General features: G+C 47.3%; 1 protein-coding gene across 1 annotated transcript; it reads right to left on the bottom strand.

Annotated features, from left to right (window-relative positions):
* Positions 1-800: 800 nt before the first annotated feature.
* LOC131378722 (uncharacterized) lies at positions 801-14,867 on the bottom strand. The gene is made up of 3 exons (XM_058423827.1): positions 14,855-14,867; positions 12,774-14,722; positions 801-8,313 (listed from the first exon to the last, which is right to left on the bottom strand). The coding sequence occupies exon 3, from the start codon at positions 4,099-4,101 to the stop codon at positions 1,447-1,449; it is 2,655 nt and encodes an 884-aa protein (XP_058279810.1). The 5' UTR covers positions 4,102-8,313; positions 12,774-14,722; positions 14,855-14,867; the 3' UTR covers positions 801-1,446.
* Positions 14,868-15,109: the final 242 nt, after the last annotated feature.

Genomic DNA, 15,109 nt, shown 5'->3' with positions numbered 1-15,109 from the left:
CTGCCCAGCTCCCCGAGACACCTTTTGGGGAGAGACTTGCTAGAACAATTACAAGTAGCCATTAAATTTAAAAATGGGGAGGTCATTCTCGAGGTAAATGATGAACAATATATACAGGCATTAAGTTTAATGTTGACAACCGTTCAGACAGAGGGGGAAATTAGTGAAGAAATAATAAATCAAGTGTTTCCTGGAGTATGGGCCTCCAATGTACCAGGAAGAGCGAAAAATGCACTTCCAATATTAATCAAACTTAAGGAAGGGAAACAACCAGTTAGAATTAAACAGTACCCCCTGAAAAAGGAAGATAGGGAAGGAATTAGTCCCGTAATTGAAAACTTTTTGCAATTAGGGTTGTTAAAAGAGTGCCAGTCTGAGTTCAACACTCCCATTTCCAGTCCAAAAACACGATGGATCATACTGGATAGCCCAAGATTTAAGGGCTGTTAACAAAATAACTGAGGACCCCTATCCTGTGGTAGCAAATCCATACACTCTGTTAACATGCCTAACACCTGAGTTACCTTGGTTTACTGTTTTAGACTTGAAAGATGCCTTCTTTTGCCTCCCTATCCATGAGGACAGCCAGAAAATTTTTGCATTTGAATGGGAAAACCCCAAAAGTGGGTGCAAATCTGTCCTGGTTTGGGACAAATTTGGGAGAAAACCCCTGTATAGGATCCCTCTAAGGAAGCAAACCCAAGTGGCCCCTCCCTCCAACCGGTCCGGTAAAAAAAACCTCTTTGGAGAAAAGTGGAAAAAACTATTTTACTAAACAAATGAAGTGCATACAAGTATAAAGAATGAATAATATGAAACAATAAAACCTCTCCTTCTGAAGTGAGATGGCAAATTGAGAAAGTTCTTGCCGTGGGTGTAGCTCGGCTCTCTCTCTCAGTCTCTCCTCAGTCCCAGTCTCTCCGGCGCTGCCGGAAAATGCCGAGGTCCAGGCCCTGGTGGGCCGCAGGTGCAGCCCCCAGTGCTCCCCTGGGTTTTCAGTCCAGAGCAGGTTTAAACAGTTCCAAGAAAAAGGAAAAAAACAGTCCAGGGAACTTCTCTGCCCTAGCTAGCTGAAACTAACTAAAAGCAAAAAAGATCTCCGTCCTGCAGTCTCTCCAAGCCTCAGCCGAACACCCCGTCCGCAGAAGAATGTGGAGGAGTCAGGCAGTTTTCTCAAAACAAACTCCGCGCTTCTCCTTGCTCTTAGAACCAGTCTTAAAGGCACAGGACTCAATATACAGCACAAACAGAACAGACGATTGGGGATACAAGCATCATAAAGTTACCCTAGGACATTCCACCCCTTATCCCCATATCGTCAATTTACTAAAACTAATATATACTCCAGCTCTACACACACATACATCTATATAAAAACAATATGCAATATACAGCTACATACAGTGGCAGTACCATTCAGCACACAGCGATAATTACACACAGTTCTCACCCGACAATCAGATCTCTCTGCGGTACACATTGTGTTGTTCCATCTTTCTGCGTCACCCACCATGTGCAGCCTGGTCCCTGAGCAAAGACAATCCCACGGATGGGATCCTCTGTACTTGAAGCAGAATTGATCCAAACTGACTTCCCTAACAAACCTCTTACATGTACTACTGGGACTTTCTCTCCATCTGCTGTATGTAGGGACTCAGATTGGGCAGGGCCTGCTCTGTTGGTAGAACCTCGGGTGTTAACTAACCAGGTGGCCTTTGCTAGATGCTGCTCCCAGTTTTTGAATGATCCCCCACCCAGTGCTTTCAGGGTGGTTTTTAGCAGTCCATTGTATCTTTCTATTTTCCCTGAAGCTGGTGCATGATAGGGGATATGGTACACCCACTCAATGCCATGTTCTCTAGCCCAGTCATTGATGAGGCTGTTCTTGAAATGAGTCCCATTGTCTGACTCAATCCTCTCAGGGGTACCATGTCTCCAAAGAACTTGTTTTTCAAGGCCTAGAATGGTGTTATGGGCTGTAGCGTGGGGCACAGGGTAGGTCTCCAGCCATCCTGTGGTGGCTTCCACCATGGTCAGCACATAGCGCTTGCCTTGGCGGGTTTGGGGAAGGGTGATGTAGTCAATCTGCCAGGCTTCCCTGTACTTGTACTTGGACCATCGCCCGCCATACCACAGGGGCTTCACCCGCTTGGCCTGCTTGATGGCAGCACACGTCTCACAGTCATGGATAACCTGAGAAATACTGTCCATGGTTAGATCCACCCCTCGGTCTCGTGCCCACTTACAGGTGGCATCTCTGCCCTGATGGCCTGAGGCATCATGGGCCCATCGAGCTAGGAACAACTCTCCCTTGTGTTGCCAATCTAAGTCTATCTTTGACACCTCTATCTTTGCAGCTTGATCTACCTGCTTGTTGTTTTGGTGCTCCTCATTAGCTCGACTCTTGGGGACATGGGCATCTACATGGCGGACTTTTACAGGTAGCTTCTCTACCCGAGTGGCAATGTCCTTCCACTCATCTGCAGCCCAGATTGGCTTTCCCCTACGCTGCCAGTTGGCCTTTTTCCACTTCTCCAGCCATCCGCACAGAGCATTGGCCACCATCCACGAATCAATGTAGAGGTAGAGCTTTGGCCACTTCTCTCTTTCAGCAATGTCCAGGGCCAGTTGAACAGCTTTGAGCTCAGCAAGTTGGCTTGACCCACCTTCTCCTTCAGTGGCTTGTGCAGCCTGTCCTGTGGGGCTCCATATGGCTGCTTTCCACTTTCGTTTCATCCCAACATTGTGGCAGGAACCGTCAGTGAAAAGAGCATAGCGTGTTTCTTCTGCTGGCAGTTGGTTGTATGGTGGAGCTTCTTCAGCACATGTCACTTGTTCCTGCTCCTCTTCATCCATGAGACCAAAGTTTTCACCTTCCGGCCAGTTGGTAATTATTTCCAAAATCTCAGGGCGATTTGGGTTTCCAATGCGGGCGCGCTGAGTGATGAGGGCAATCCATTTGCTCCACGTGGCATTGGTTGCATGGTGGGTAGAGGGAACTTCTGCTTTGAACATCCATCCCAGCACCGGTAGTCGAGGTGCCAGCAGGAGTTGTGCTTCTGTGCCAATCACCTCTGAGGCAGCTTGAACTCCTTCACAGGTGGCCAAGATTTCCTTCTCTGTGGGAGTGTAATTGGTTTCAGACCCTCTGTAGCTTCGGCTCCGGAATCCCAGTGGGCGGCCCCGAGTCTCCTCAGGCACCTTCTGCCAAAGGCTCCAGGACAGGCCATTGTTCCCGGCTGCTGAGTAGAGCACGTTCTTCACATCTGGTCCCGTCCTGACTGGGCCAAGGGCCACTGCATGAGCGATCTCCTGCTTGATCTGGGCAAAGGCTTGTTGCTGTTCAGGGCCCCAGTGGAAATCATTCTTCTTGCGGGTGACCAGGTAGAGAGGGCTCACAATCTGGCTGTACTCAGGAATGTGCATCCTCCAGAACCCTATGGCACCCAGGAAAGCTTGTGTCTCCTGTTTGTTGGTTGGTGGACGCATTGCTGTGATCTTGTTGATGACTTCAGTGGGAATCTGACGCCTTCCGTCGTGCCACTTTACTCCCAGAAACTGGATCTCTTGAGCAGGTCCCTTAACTTTGCTCTTCTTGATAGCAAAGCCAGGCTTCAGGAGAATCTGGATGATCTTCTCTCCTTTCTCAAACACTTCCATTGCTGTGTTCCCCCACACAATGATGTCATCGATATACTGTAGGTGTTCCAGAGCCTCACTCTTTTCCAGCGCAGCCTGGATCAGTCCATGGCAGATGGTGGGGCTGTGTTTCCACCCCTGGGGCAGTCGGTTCCAGGTGTACTGCACACCCCTCCAGGTGAAAGCAAACTGAGGCCTGCATTCTGCAGCCAGAGGAATGGAGAAAAATGCATTAGCAATGTCAATTGTGGCATACCATTTTGCTGCCTTGGACTCCAGCTCGTACTGGAGTTCCAGCATGTCTGGCACAGCAGCGCTCAATGGTGGAGTCACTTCGTTCAAGGCACGATAGTCCACAGTCAATCTCCATTCTCCGTCAGATTTACGCACAGGCCAGATGGGGCTGTTGAAGGGTGAGTGGGTTTTGCTGACCACCCCTTGGCTCTCCAGCTCACGGATCATCTTATGGATGGGAATCACAGCATCTCAAGTTCTTCTGTACTGTCGGCGATGCACTATTGAAGTGGCAATTGGCACTTGTTGCTCTTCCACCTTCAGAAGACCTACAGCAGATGGGTTCTCTGATAGTCCAGGCAAGGTATTCAACTGCTTAACACCCTCTGTCTCTACAGCCGCTATCCCGAATGCCCACCTAAATCCCTTTGGGTCTTTGAAATACCCATTTCGGAGGAAGTCTATGCCCAAAATTCATGGAGCTTCTGGGCCAGTCACAATAGGGTGTCTCTTCCACTCATTTCCACTCAGGCTCACATCAGCCTCCACCAAAGTAAAATCTTGTGAACCCCCTGTCACCCCAGCAATGGAAACAGATTCTTCCCCCACATGTCTTGATGGGAGTAATGTGCACTGTGCACCAGTGTCAACTAAGGCCTCATATTTTTGTGGTTCTGATGTGCCAGGCCAACGAATCCACACAGTCCAAAAAACACAGTTTTCCCTAGCCTCTACCTGGCTAGAGGCAGGGCCCCTCTAAGCCTGATTATCTTTATTTCCCTGGGTAACCGGAGCTGCTTCCTTCTTGCTGGAACTTCCTCTCACAGTCTTGCCATCCAACAATTCATGCAGCCGTTGTGTCATAGCATCAGTAGATTCTCCATCCCATCTTTTCATGTTTTCTCCACATTCACGCAGGAGGACCCACAGCTTAGCCCGTGGGATGCCTTTTCCCTCTTTATCTAGGGAACGTTTGCGTGTGGTGCCAGAGCCCCTAACTTGTACTGCAGAGATCTGGAGAATGTCCTCCTTGAGTTCTTTGTGACTCTCCTCCATCTTGTCTGCTAATCCCCGCACCTGTGTTTCCAGAGCTGCGATTCTTGATGTGTTGGACCATGCACGGCATCTGCATATGTTCGGAGCTTCTTTGCCATATCAAGCACGGTCTCCTCTGTCTCATCCCGCTTCATTATTGCTAAAGCAGAGGAGTATTCTTGTGGCCCAAGTCGTACAAGTTTTCGCCACATCACAGGTGTACATGGTACCAAGTCGGGGTTCCTAGTGTTTATGTCATCTGAGAAGACAATCTCCGCCACTGCCATTTCCCTCAAGCGCTGGATCCCTTGTTCAATGGTTTTCCACTGGGTTTGCTGCATATAGAGATCGTCAGCACACAGATATCTTTGTGCCACACTTCCCAGGACCCGTTCCCAGAGACTGCAAGGACTAGCCTCCCTCATCATTTCTTGGTCAATAACTGGATCATGTGATAGGGATCCCAGATGTCTCGCTTCAGTGCCATCCAGCATTGTAGCCTCGCCTGCAGCATCCCAAAGACGGACTAACCAACTAATTATAGATTCATCAGGTCGTCGAGTATAATCCTTTCTTAGGCCACGAAGGTCCTTCAGGGAAAAGGACTCAATAGTATCTCCTGCTCTTGCAGCAGTTGGTCGGGCTCCTGATCTTGTAGCAGTTGGTCGGGCTTCTGATCGTGTGCTAGTTGGTTGGACTCCCGATCTTGTGCCAGTTGATTTGGCTTCCGATTTTGTATCAGTTGGTTCGGCTTCTGATTGTGTATCATCAGTTGCTTCAGCTTCTGATTGTGTGTCAGTTGGTTTGACTCTTGACTGGGTGTCAGGAGGCATTGAGGATCCTTCACCTGAATCATCGTCTACTGGTCGATCAGTTTTGTCCGTGTGCTTCTTTCCTTTCTTTATTGCAGCAACTGCCGGTGTTTTAGCCTCACTGTCTGGTTTAGCTGCAGCCTGAATAGCTGTGGGGTTGGCTGCAGCCTGAGTGACTGATTTATCTCCCTGCTCCCTTGCCTCTATCTGCTGCCCTACAGTGTTTAGCAGTGTGTGACTCATTCTAGAAAAGCTATAAACTATATAGAGGAAAGTCACCAGGTGAAATACCAGGAAGGTGGGGTCTTTAATGTTCAGGAGACCCTGAACATTCTCCAAAAGTGATATAACTGACTCAAAAGAGAAGAAGGAAAGAAGAGGCTGAAGAGCCTCATCCCCTACTCCTCCTCTAACAAACTGGGTGCAATTGTTGATAAATCCCCAAAACATGCTGCTGGAACTAGGATGCAGGGTAGGACGAAAAAACCATAAACTGAACATACCCAGAACAAACTCCAGTATCTTTATAAGCTTCTTGTAAACCATAATCACCGAACCCAGCAAAATAACTATTCTAATTTGTGCATCCCTAGTGTAAAAGCTGTATGTTAGGGATAATATTGGAGCTATTTCTGGGTAAGAGAACAAACCTAGGGACCAGAAAGGTATTAAGACCTCAAAAAAGCCTAGGGAACCGAAATGCAGAAAAGACTCCATTCTAAGAGACATTAGGAATTCAAGAAGCAACATGGCCACTGACTGTTTAATCCCCACCCAAAGGACAACCAAAAAAATGCAGTTAATAATAATCAATACAAGTTTTTTCCACCCTCTCGAGCCCCATGTTGGGCACCAGTTAGAAGTATGTCCTGGTTTGGGACAAATTTGGGAGAAAACCCCTGTATAGGATCCCTCTAAGGAAGCAAACCCAAGTGGCCCCTCCCTCCAACCGGTCCGGTAAAAAAAACCTCTTTGGAGAAAAGTGGAAAAAACTATTTTACTAAACAAATGAAGTGCATACAAGTATAAAGAATGAATAATATGAAACAATAAAACCTCTCCTTCTGAAGTGAGATGGCAAATTGAGAAAGTCCTTGCCGTGGGTGTAGCTCAGCTCTCTCTCAGTCTCTCATCAGTCCCAGTCCCTCCGGCGCTGCTGGAAAATGCAGAGGTCCAGGCCCCGGTGGGCCGCAGGTGCAGCCCCCAGTGCTCCCCTGGGTTTTCAGTCCAGAGCAGGTTTAAACAGTTCCAAGAAAAAGGAAAAAAAACAGTCCAGGGAACTTCTCTGCCCTAGCTAGCTGAAACTAACTAAAAGCAAAAAAAATCTCTGTCCTGCAGTCTCTCCAAGCCTCCGCTGAACACCCCGTCCGCAGCAGAATGTGGAGGAGTCAGGCAGTTTTCTCAAAACAAACTCCGCGCTTCTCCTTGCTCTTAGAACCAGTCTTAAAGGCACAGGACTCAATATACAGCACAAACAGAACAGATGATTGGGGATACAAGCATCATAAAGTTACCCTAGGACAAAATCCCAGCCCACGTGGTCAGTTCTACCTCAAGGTTTCAAGAACTCTCCCACTCTGTTTGGGGAGCAACTTGCCAAAGACCTGGAATCCTGGGAGGCTCCCCCGGAAGAGGGAAAGTTACTGCAGTACATGGACGATATCCTCATAGCTACCCGGACGAAAGAGGCATGTGTAGCCTGGACAGTAAGTCTTCTAAATTTCCTGGGACTACAGGGGTACAGGGTATCAAAGAAAAAGGCCCAGGTAGTGAAGCAAAAGGTAATCTACCTGGGTTATGAAATCAGCGCAGGACAGCGGACCCTAGGGCAAGATCGCAAAGAAGCGATAAGCCAAACCCCGAGGCCTCAAACGGTAAAGGAACTGCGAACATTCTTAGGAATGACGGGATGGTGTAGGCTCTGGATACACAGCTATGGGTTGCTCGTGAAACCTCTGTATGCGCTCATTACAAATGGGAACAGAAACCTCCAGTGGAGAAAAGAGGCCACGCAAGCCTTTCATCAGCTGAAGAATGCTCTAATGTCAGCCCCGGCTCTCAGACTCCCGAATGTAAGTAAACCGTTTTTCCTGTTCTCCTGTGAAAAGCAGGGAATTGCCCTGGGGATACTGGCCCAGGACCTGGGTCCATACCGGAGAGCAGTTGCTTACTTCTCCAAGGGATGGCCGGGATGCCTCAGAGCTGTTGCAGCTGTGGTGCTGAATATTCAAGAGGCACGCAAATTCACTCTGGGCCAGAAAATTACTGTATTTGTGTCTCACACAGTGTCTGCAGTCTTGGAAGTAAAGGGCGGGCACTGGCTTTCCCCACAAAGGTTCCTGAAATATCAAGCCATCATGGTAGAACAAGACGATGTAGAGATAGTTGTAACTAATATTATCAACCCAGCTTCTTTCCTCAGTGGGAGTCAAGGGGAGCCAGTACACCACGACTGCTTGGAGACCATCGAAGCCTCCTACTCCAGCTGCCCAGATCTGAAGGACACCCCTTTGGATGATGCAGAAACCTGGTTCACTGATGGGAGCAGCTACGTCATCAGTGGAAAGCGACGTGCTGGGTATGCAATTACCACCTGCAGAGAGGTAATAGAATCTGGACCCTTGCCAACAGCTACCTCTGCACAAAAGGCTGAGATAATCGCTCTAACCCGTGCTCTAGAGATCGCGAAAGGAAAGAAAGTAAACATTTATACAGACTCAAGATATGCATTTGGGGTTGTACACACACATGAAGCCATTTGGAAAGAAAGGGGACTGTTAAACTCACAAGGGAAAAACATCAAACATTCTCAGGAAATATTGCGGCTACTGGAAGCAGTCCAGCTACCTGAGCAGGTAGCAACTATGCACATCAAGGCACACCAGAAGGTGAGCTCTGAACTGGAGGAAGGAAACGAGCTGGCGGACAGAGAGGCAAAAGAAGCAGCAAAAGGTGAGATAACGATCGAGGGAGCCTTAATTCCTGATGGACAGGTCTCCCTGGAAGGTAAGCCAGTATATACCAGAAAAGATAGAAAACTAATTCAGGATCAAGGAGGAAAGTATAACCAAGAGGGATGGGCTATTACTGCAGGTGGGATAATAGTCATCCCTTCTCACTTGTTATGGTCTCTAGTAAGGGAGGAACATCAGAAAACACACTGGGGAATAGATGCCCTGTATAACTATCTAATTGAAAAGATTACTGCCAGGAATTTATATTCTACTGTCATCCAGGTAACCCGGCAGTGTGATATTTGCCTCCAGACCAAACCCAAAAATACTCCCAAACCAAAACTAGGTCAAATTGGAAAAGGCCACGGGCCTGGACAACAGTGGCAAATTGACTTTTCAGAACTCCCAAGAAAAGGGGGGTATCGATACTTGCTGGTTTTAACAGATACCTTTTCAGGGTGGCCAGAGGCTTTTCCCACCAGAACTGCCAAAGCCCAGGAGGTAACCAAAGTATTACTACAAGAGGTAATACCACGCTTTGGAGTTCCAGCCACAATATCTTCAGATAGGGGGCCACACTTTATTTCAAAAATAGTACAGCAAATCAGTCGTCACCTGGGCATAGACTGGGAGCTCCATACCCCTTATCGCCCCCAATCAAGTGGCCAAGTGGAAAAAATGAACCATTTAATAAAACAGCAAATTGTTAGGCTGGGACAAGAAGCTAATTTACCCTGGCCACAATCTCTCCCACTGGCATTGCTGTGGATCCGAACCAAGCCTAGAGCTAAAGAAAAATTAAGTCCCTTTGAAATGCTTTACGGGAGACCATATGGCATGCAAAAGGGATTGTCCACCCAGGTAGGGGAGGAGAGGCTGACTGCCTATATGATAGCCTTGAGCAAACAGCTCAAAGCAATTGAGAAACATGTGGCTGGAACTCGGAGCAGAGGGCTGGATGGGCCAGTGCATGACATACAGCCTGGAGATTATGTGTATGTTAAGTCTCTTACAGAAAAAACTTTGGAGCCACAGTGGGAAGGACCATTCCAGGTGCTTCTCACCACCTTCACTGCGGTTAAAATCAAGGAACAGAGCGCCTGGATTCACCATTCTCGAGTGAAGAAGGCTCCAGAAACTCCTTGGAAAGTAATCCCGGGTGACAATGAACTGAAATTAAAACTTACTCGGGCATAATGAATACATTGTGGTTGAGAATATTCCATAATTTAGCATACAGGAATCCAATCAGTAGAATTGTTTTGTTTGTTTTGCCTGTAGCTATAAGTGTAACCCAAGAATTGGAAAGCGTCTCTAACCAGAAAAATGCTGAATGGCCTTGGTCCCAAGCTTTCATTCAGTATACTGGATCCATGGGAAATCATTCTGACATAAAGGATTTAAACCTATCAACCGTGGTTATGCATGAAAACCAGATATATGAAAGGCAAGAATGGCAGAAACAAAAGTTGTGGACTCTTCAAGGGACTATAGGGGAGGCAGTCAGAGTGGGATGCCGAATGATTAACGGGACTAACTATGAAAAGGCAATTCAAATTAGTGTCTCAGCTTCTACAGATTATCACCGGGAAATTTGTGATTGTCTAAGTAAATCGGATTGTTGGTATAATTTTACGTTAGTACAGACGGTGAATGTGATCTGCCTTTGGGGTTGTGGTAATAAAGGGCTCTCATTTAAATTTAAAATAACAGCTATACCTATTGCAACAACCAAATCAACTGTAACCCAAGCTCAGACCACACCACCTAAAATTGAACACAAAATTTATGAAATTGGCCCATATGTAATAAGGAATAAGGGCAACAACAACTGTTATTTAATCCAGAGTGGTCTCTTAAGTGTATTGAAGTACTAGTGCAAACAAACATTTCTGAGATTCAGCCAGCCTGTTCCTCTTTTCTAAGAACATCATCCGAGGGCTGGACAACATGGTTACAAAAGCAAGTACACTTCAGGGGCAGAATGAGAAGAGATTTAACTGGAATATTAGGAACAGGATTGGGGGTCTTAAATGGAATCGATTCAGAAATATTAATGAGCAAATTAGCCACTGCCACAAATGATTTGATAAAACTAAGACAACCCCTGCAATCCTCTTTATTAGCACTAGGAACTAGCCAATGGGAAATTTCCAAAATACTACCAAAGTGGAAAGAAGCTGAGGACCAGGACCATAAGCTAATAATAAACGCACCAAACATAGCCCAAAACAATGTGTCGTTAGCCCTCAGCTGCATACAGGCACAATTATGGATACAATCAATTGTTGCTCTAGTAGTAAGAGAGGGAAATGAAGGTACTTTTCCTATTGAAATTCGGAAAATTGTCTGGGACAATGCAAACAACCTAGAAAGAAAACTTCAGTCTTGGTGGACTCTGGTAAATTTTACCTATGACCCTACCACCGAAATAGCTACTACTTTTGTACTGACTGTACGCAATGCCACAATTTATAATATCCACCCTGTCATTGCATTAGGATTAAATCATGAAAAAACAGTGCTCTACCCCTCAGAACATAGAGCATGGGCCCGGATAATGAATGAAAAGTGGCAAACTGTGAATTTGGAATCGTGTGTTACCCGGGAACAACAAGGGTTCATCTGTGAGACTAACATGATGGATGCATAAGATATATGCCTAGACACTGAGCAAAACATTTGCCACTTTGAGATTCATCCAGATACTAGTCAAAAGACTATGCTTGTATATATTGGCCTAGGCTGTGTATGTTTAAGAATTGCATGTGTTTCTGTAGAAATAGATGATAACAATGTAACCTTGACTACTAGGAACTATTCTAATTTTTGTATTTGTAATTTTGTTAAGATTGTAGGGTGTGATTTTTCATATTTAGCACCGGTTACATCCCACCAGTTGATAAGATCCAATTACACAATGTACCATCAGTTATCACCAGCACCCATCGGAATGAACCTTACATTAGTAAGACAACTAATGAACCACCAAGACCTGACAGAAATCCTGAAAGAGATTCAGGAAAAGGGGTAAAAGACTCTGGTCACTGTCTATCATGACGTAAAAGAAATAAGCAAAGTATTACCAAGGGTAAACCGAGACACAGATCACCACTGGTGGGATGCACTCTTTGGATGGTCGCCGACTGCAACTGGCATTTTGAACACACTTTGCCACCCCATCATTGTCATACTGACATTAGTAGGCATAAGCCTGGTGCTATCAGTTGCAATACTTGTTTGGAATTGGAGAATGTTAAAACGGATAGCGGCACTGACTTCCCTAGCAGCAGCCTATGGTAATGCAATGAGGGATACGTATCGAGATGGGCGGGCTGCGGAGGTGGATTGGGAAAGGAAAAGGCATCAGTATTGCTAAGTAAAAGAATTTACTGATTTTCTAGAAAAGGGGGGACTGAGACAGAGAAAATAAAGCAAGGGTGCCTGGCAAGAGCACACGATATTAACAGAGAACTCTTCTTTAAAAAGCACCAGTCTGTCACATATTAGTTTCAAGTCCCCCAGCAGATCAATCTTCTCTCTGGCCCCAGTGGACCTCTAAATTCCTCCTTTAGGGCTCGGGTCACCTTTATGCCCACCTGGTACTGATTATCTACGCATTCTTTGGGCCCCAAAACGGAAACATGATATAGGAGATGGCCAAAGGAACAACAGGGCATGCGCAAGGAGACAAGTTGAAAAGTTCAACTCAGAGGATGACTATGTGCTTCATCCCCAAAGACCCCCGATGACCACCAGAGTGATCAATAAGGAGCAGTGCGCAGCCTCAAATAGGCGTGGAACTAATTTCAATACGAAGCGGGGATGGGCAGGGTTAGGAAATAAATATGTATTAGGCGTATAATATAACCCTAGTTTGTAGAGATAAAAAGGGAGAAACAAAGCTCCCAGGTGTGCATGTCTTTGAGGAGTTATCCCCATGCACCTCAGCGCTGAATAAATTCATACCTACTCTCATAACCACTCTGTGAGTTATAGAGTCTTCTCTCCGCACATCAGAGGGAAGTGACTTTGGCCTCTTTCCAGCATCCCCTGCTCCATCCCGGCCTCACCCCCAGCGCTCTCAGGTCCCACTCACCCCGAGCTCCCTGCGGTTCAGGGCAGCAGCGGTTCCTTGGCCTCCTGCCCGGGCCGGGCCCAGAGCCAAAGCTGCTCCTCAGCCGAGGTTTCCAAGAAATGCTGGAGTTCAGGGAAAGGAAGGCAAGTCCCTGCTGTGTGCACAGCCCGTCTAAAGCGCTGCTTCCTTCTTCTTTGCTGTTTTGTGTTCACAGCTTTTAGTACTGTTTATAAAGGACTCGACAGGGCCACTGCAGGACAGGTCAATGTCAACACGCCCAGCACGTCTGGCAGCTGTCAAGGGCTTTTCCTCTCTGCTGGGAGCTGTGGCTGAGCTTTGGGGGCCCAGCAGAGCTTTCCTGCACAGGCTGCGCCTCTGAAGGCAGAGCAGTGTCAGCCTGCAGAGCACAGCTGGGACAGACTTGGTCCTTCTGAAGTGCCCAAAGGAATGCAAGGAGGGCAGCGGTGTCTGTCAGAGCAGGACATGCTGGCCTGGTCTTCATATCTAAAATTGTGAGTGCATCAGCTGGTGGAGACTGAGACCCAATTTATCTTCTTCCCAGCCTCTGACAGGAACACTGTTTAGCAGTTTTTTCATGCTGAGTTTCATCTTCAAAAGGTACCTCAAGGCCTAATTAGGGAGAGATCCTGCTTGGGCTCCGTTTGGGGTTTTAGTCCTACTGCAGCTGTTCACAGAGAGAGAGGGAGAGCAATGAGAAGATGGATGTCCAGAGCAAAGCTCTCTCCTAAACCCTGCAGTTGTGTTTGGGTCTGGTGTCCCTGACAGCCTGTGACAGGGATCATCTGAGCAAGGGATGTGCGTGCTTGCTTTGTTGTGCAATCCCAAACCCAGCAGTTGCATTTGAAATCATGAGCAAATCCCACAGAAGTGCTAAAGGGTTCCTGGTGGCTGTTTTGCTCTGTTTTCACAGAACCAGAATTACCTCCTGCTTGCTAAATGTGTTTGAACAATAAGAAGAGTGTTGAGGCCATTTGAGAAGAGTGCAGGTGCAGAGCATGCTGTTAGAGCTTTGAGGCTGACAGCTGAGGGACCATTTCTGCAGAGCTCACAAGACCCAGTGTCTCTGGCCATGTGTCCTGTCAGCAGCCCCCAGTGAGCAGAGGAATGGGCTGTGGGAATGGCACTTGCTGAGCTCTGGTGTCCCATCCCAAGGCAGTTTGGCACAGCCCGGCTCCGTCACCCCAAAAAGACTCGCTCTGTGTTTGCTGTGGCCTCCTGCCACAGACTCCTCCAGTTAAAGGTCTGCAATGTCCCTTCAGGTAGTTGTGAAGGAAATGAGTCTCAGAGAGCAGAACAGGGAACGAGCTGTGAATGAGATCCTGGTCCTGAAGGACAAGAAGAGCCCCAGCATTGTCAACTCTTCGGACAGATGAGTGCTTCAGGTCTCATCCCATGCACAGCCCTGTGTTAATCTTTCCCGGCATCCAGAGTCTGTCGCCTGTTTTGAAAAAGCCTTGACCTGGCCAGATCTTCCCAAAAGAGCAGCCTGGCAGTTCAGTCCCTCCATGTGCTTTTGTTGCTTTGGTTTGTTTTTCTCTTCAAGCTGACCCTGTTTTCAGTGTCTTGCAACAAGTGCTGATAAACCGCAGCAGAAATTATTTCCCTTGTGTTGGAGGTTGAATATTTTATTTTTCCTTTTCTTTATTTGTTACCAGTGGAATTTTTCACATTGCATTGCTAAGAAGCGCTGATGGCTGAGTGCTTGAGACAGCAGGGAGAGGAAACTCTCTCTCACTCAATAGATCGATAGATCTGAGCCTTCAGACAGTGAAGGTGGAGCTGCTGCTTGGGAAAAGACTTCTCTGCTGCTGCAGAAGTCCAGCCTGGTCCTGTTTCTTCCAGTGTGGGGTGAGCTCCTGCTCCCAGGAGCAGCCACTGAACTGGGACGTGGTTATCCCCTGCCTCACTAAAAGAGTTCCTGATCCATCCCTTCCTGTCTTCAGCCACAGCTCCGGAGTTCTTGATCCATCCCTTCCATCCCTTCAGCCACAACTCCAGAGTTCCTGATCCTTCCTGTCTTCAGCCAGGGCACTGGAGCTTCTGATCCATCCCTGCGCTCTCTTCCATCCCTTCAACCATACCTCTGGAGTTTCTGATCCATCCTTTCCATCCCTTCAGCCACAGCTCTGGAGCTTCTGATCCATCCCTTCCATCCCTTCAGCCACAGCTCCAGAGTTTCTGACCCATCCCTTCCATCCCTTCAGCCACAGCTCCGGAGTTTCTGATCCATCCCTTCCATCCCTTCCCATCTCTGTGCTTTGGTTGTTGTTGTTTGTTTGCCTGGTTATACATACCGATAAAGAGATGTTATTTCTATCCCCACACCTTTGCCTGAG

This window comes from Hirundo rustica, chromosome 31 (genome assembly GCF_015227805.2).
Source record: "Hirundo rustica isolate bHirRus1 chromosome 31, bHirRus1.pri.v3, whole genome shotgun sequence".
Lineage (NCBI taxonomy): Eukaryota > Metazoa > Chordata > Aves > Passeriformes > Hirundinidae > Hirundo > Hirundo rustica.
This window is presented reverse-complemented; position numbering and strand designations above follow the sequence as displayed.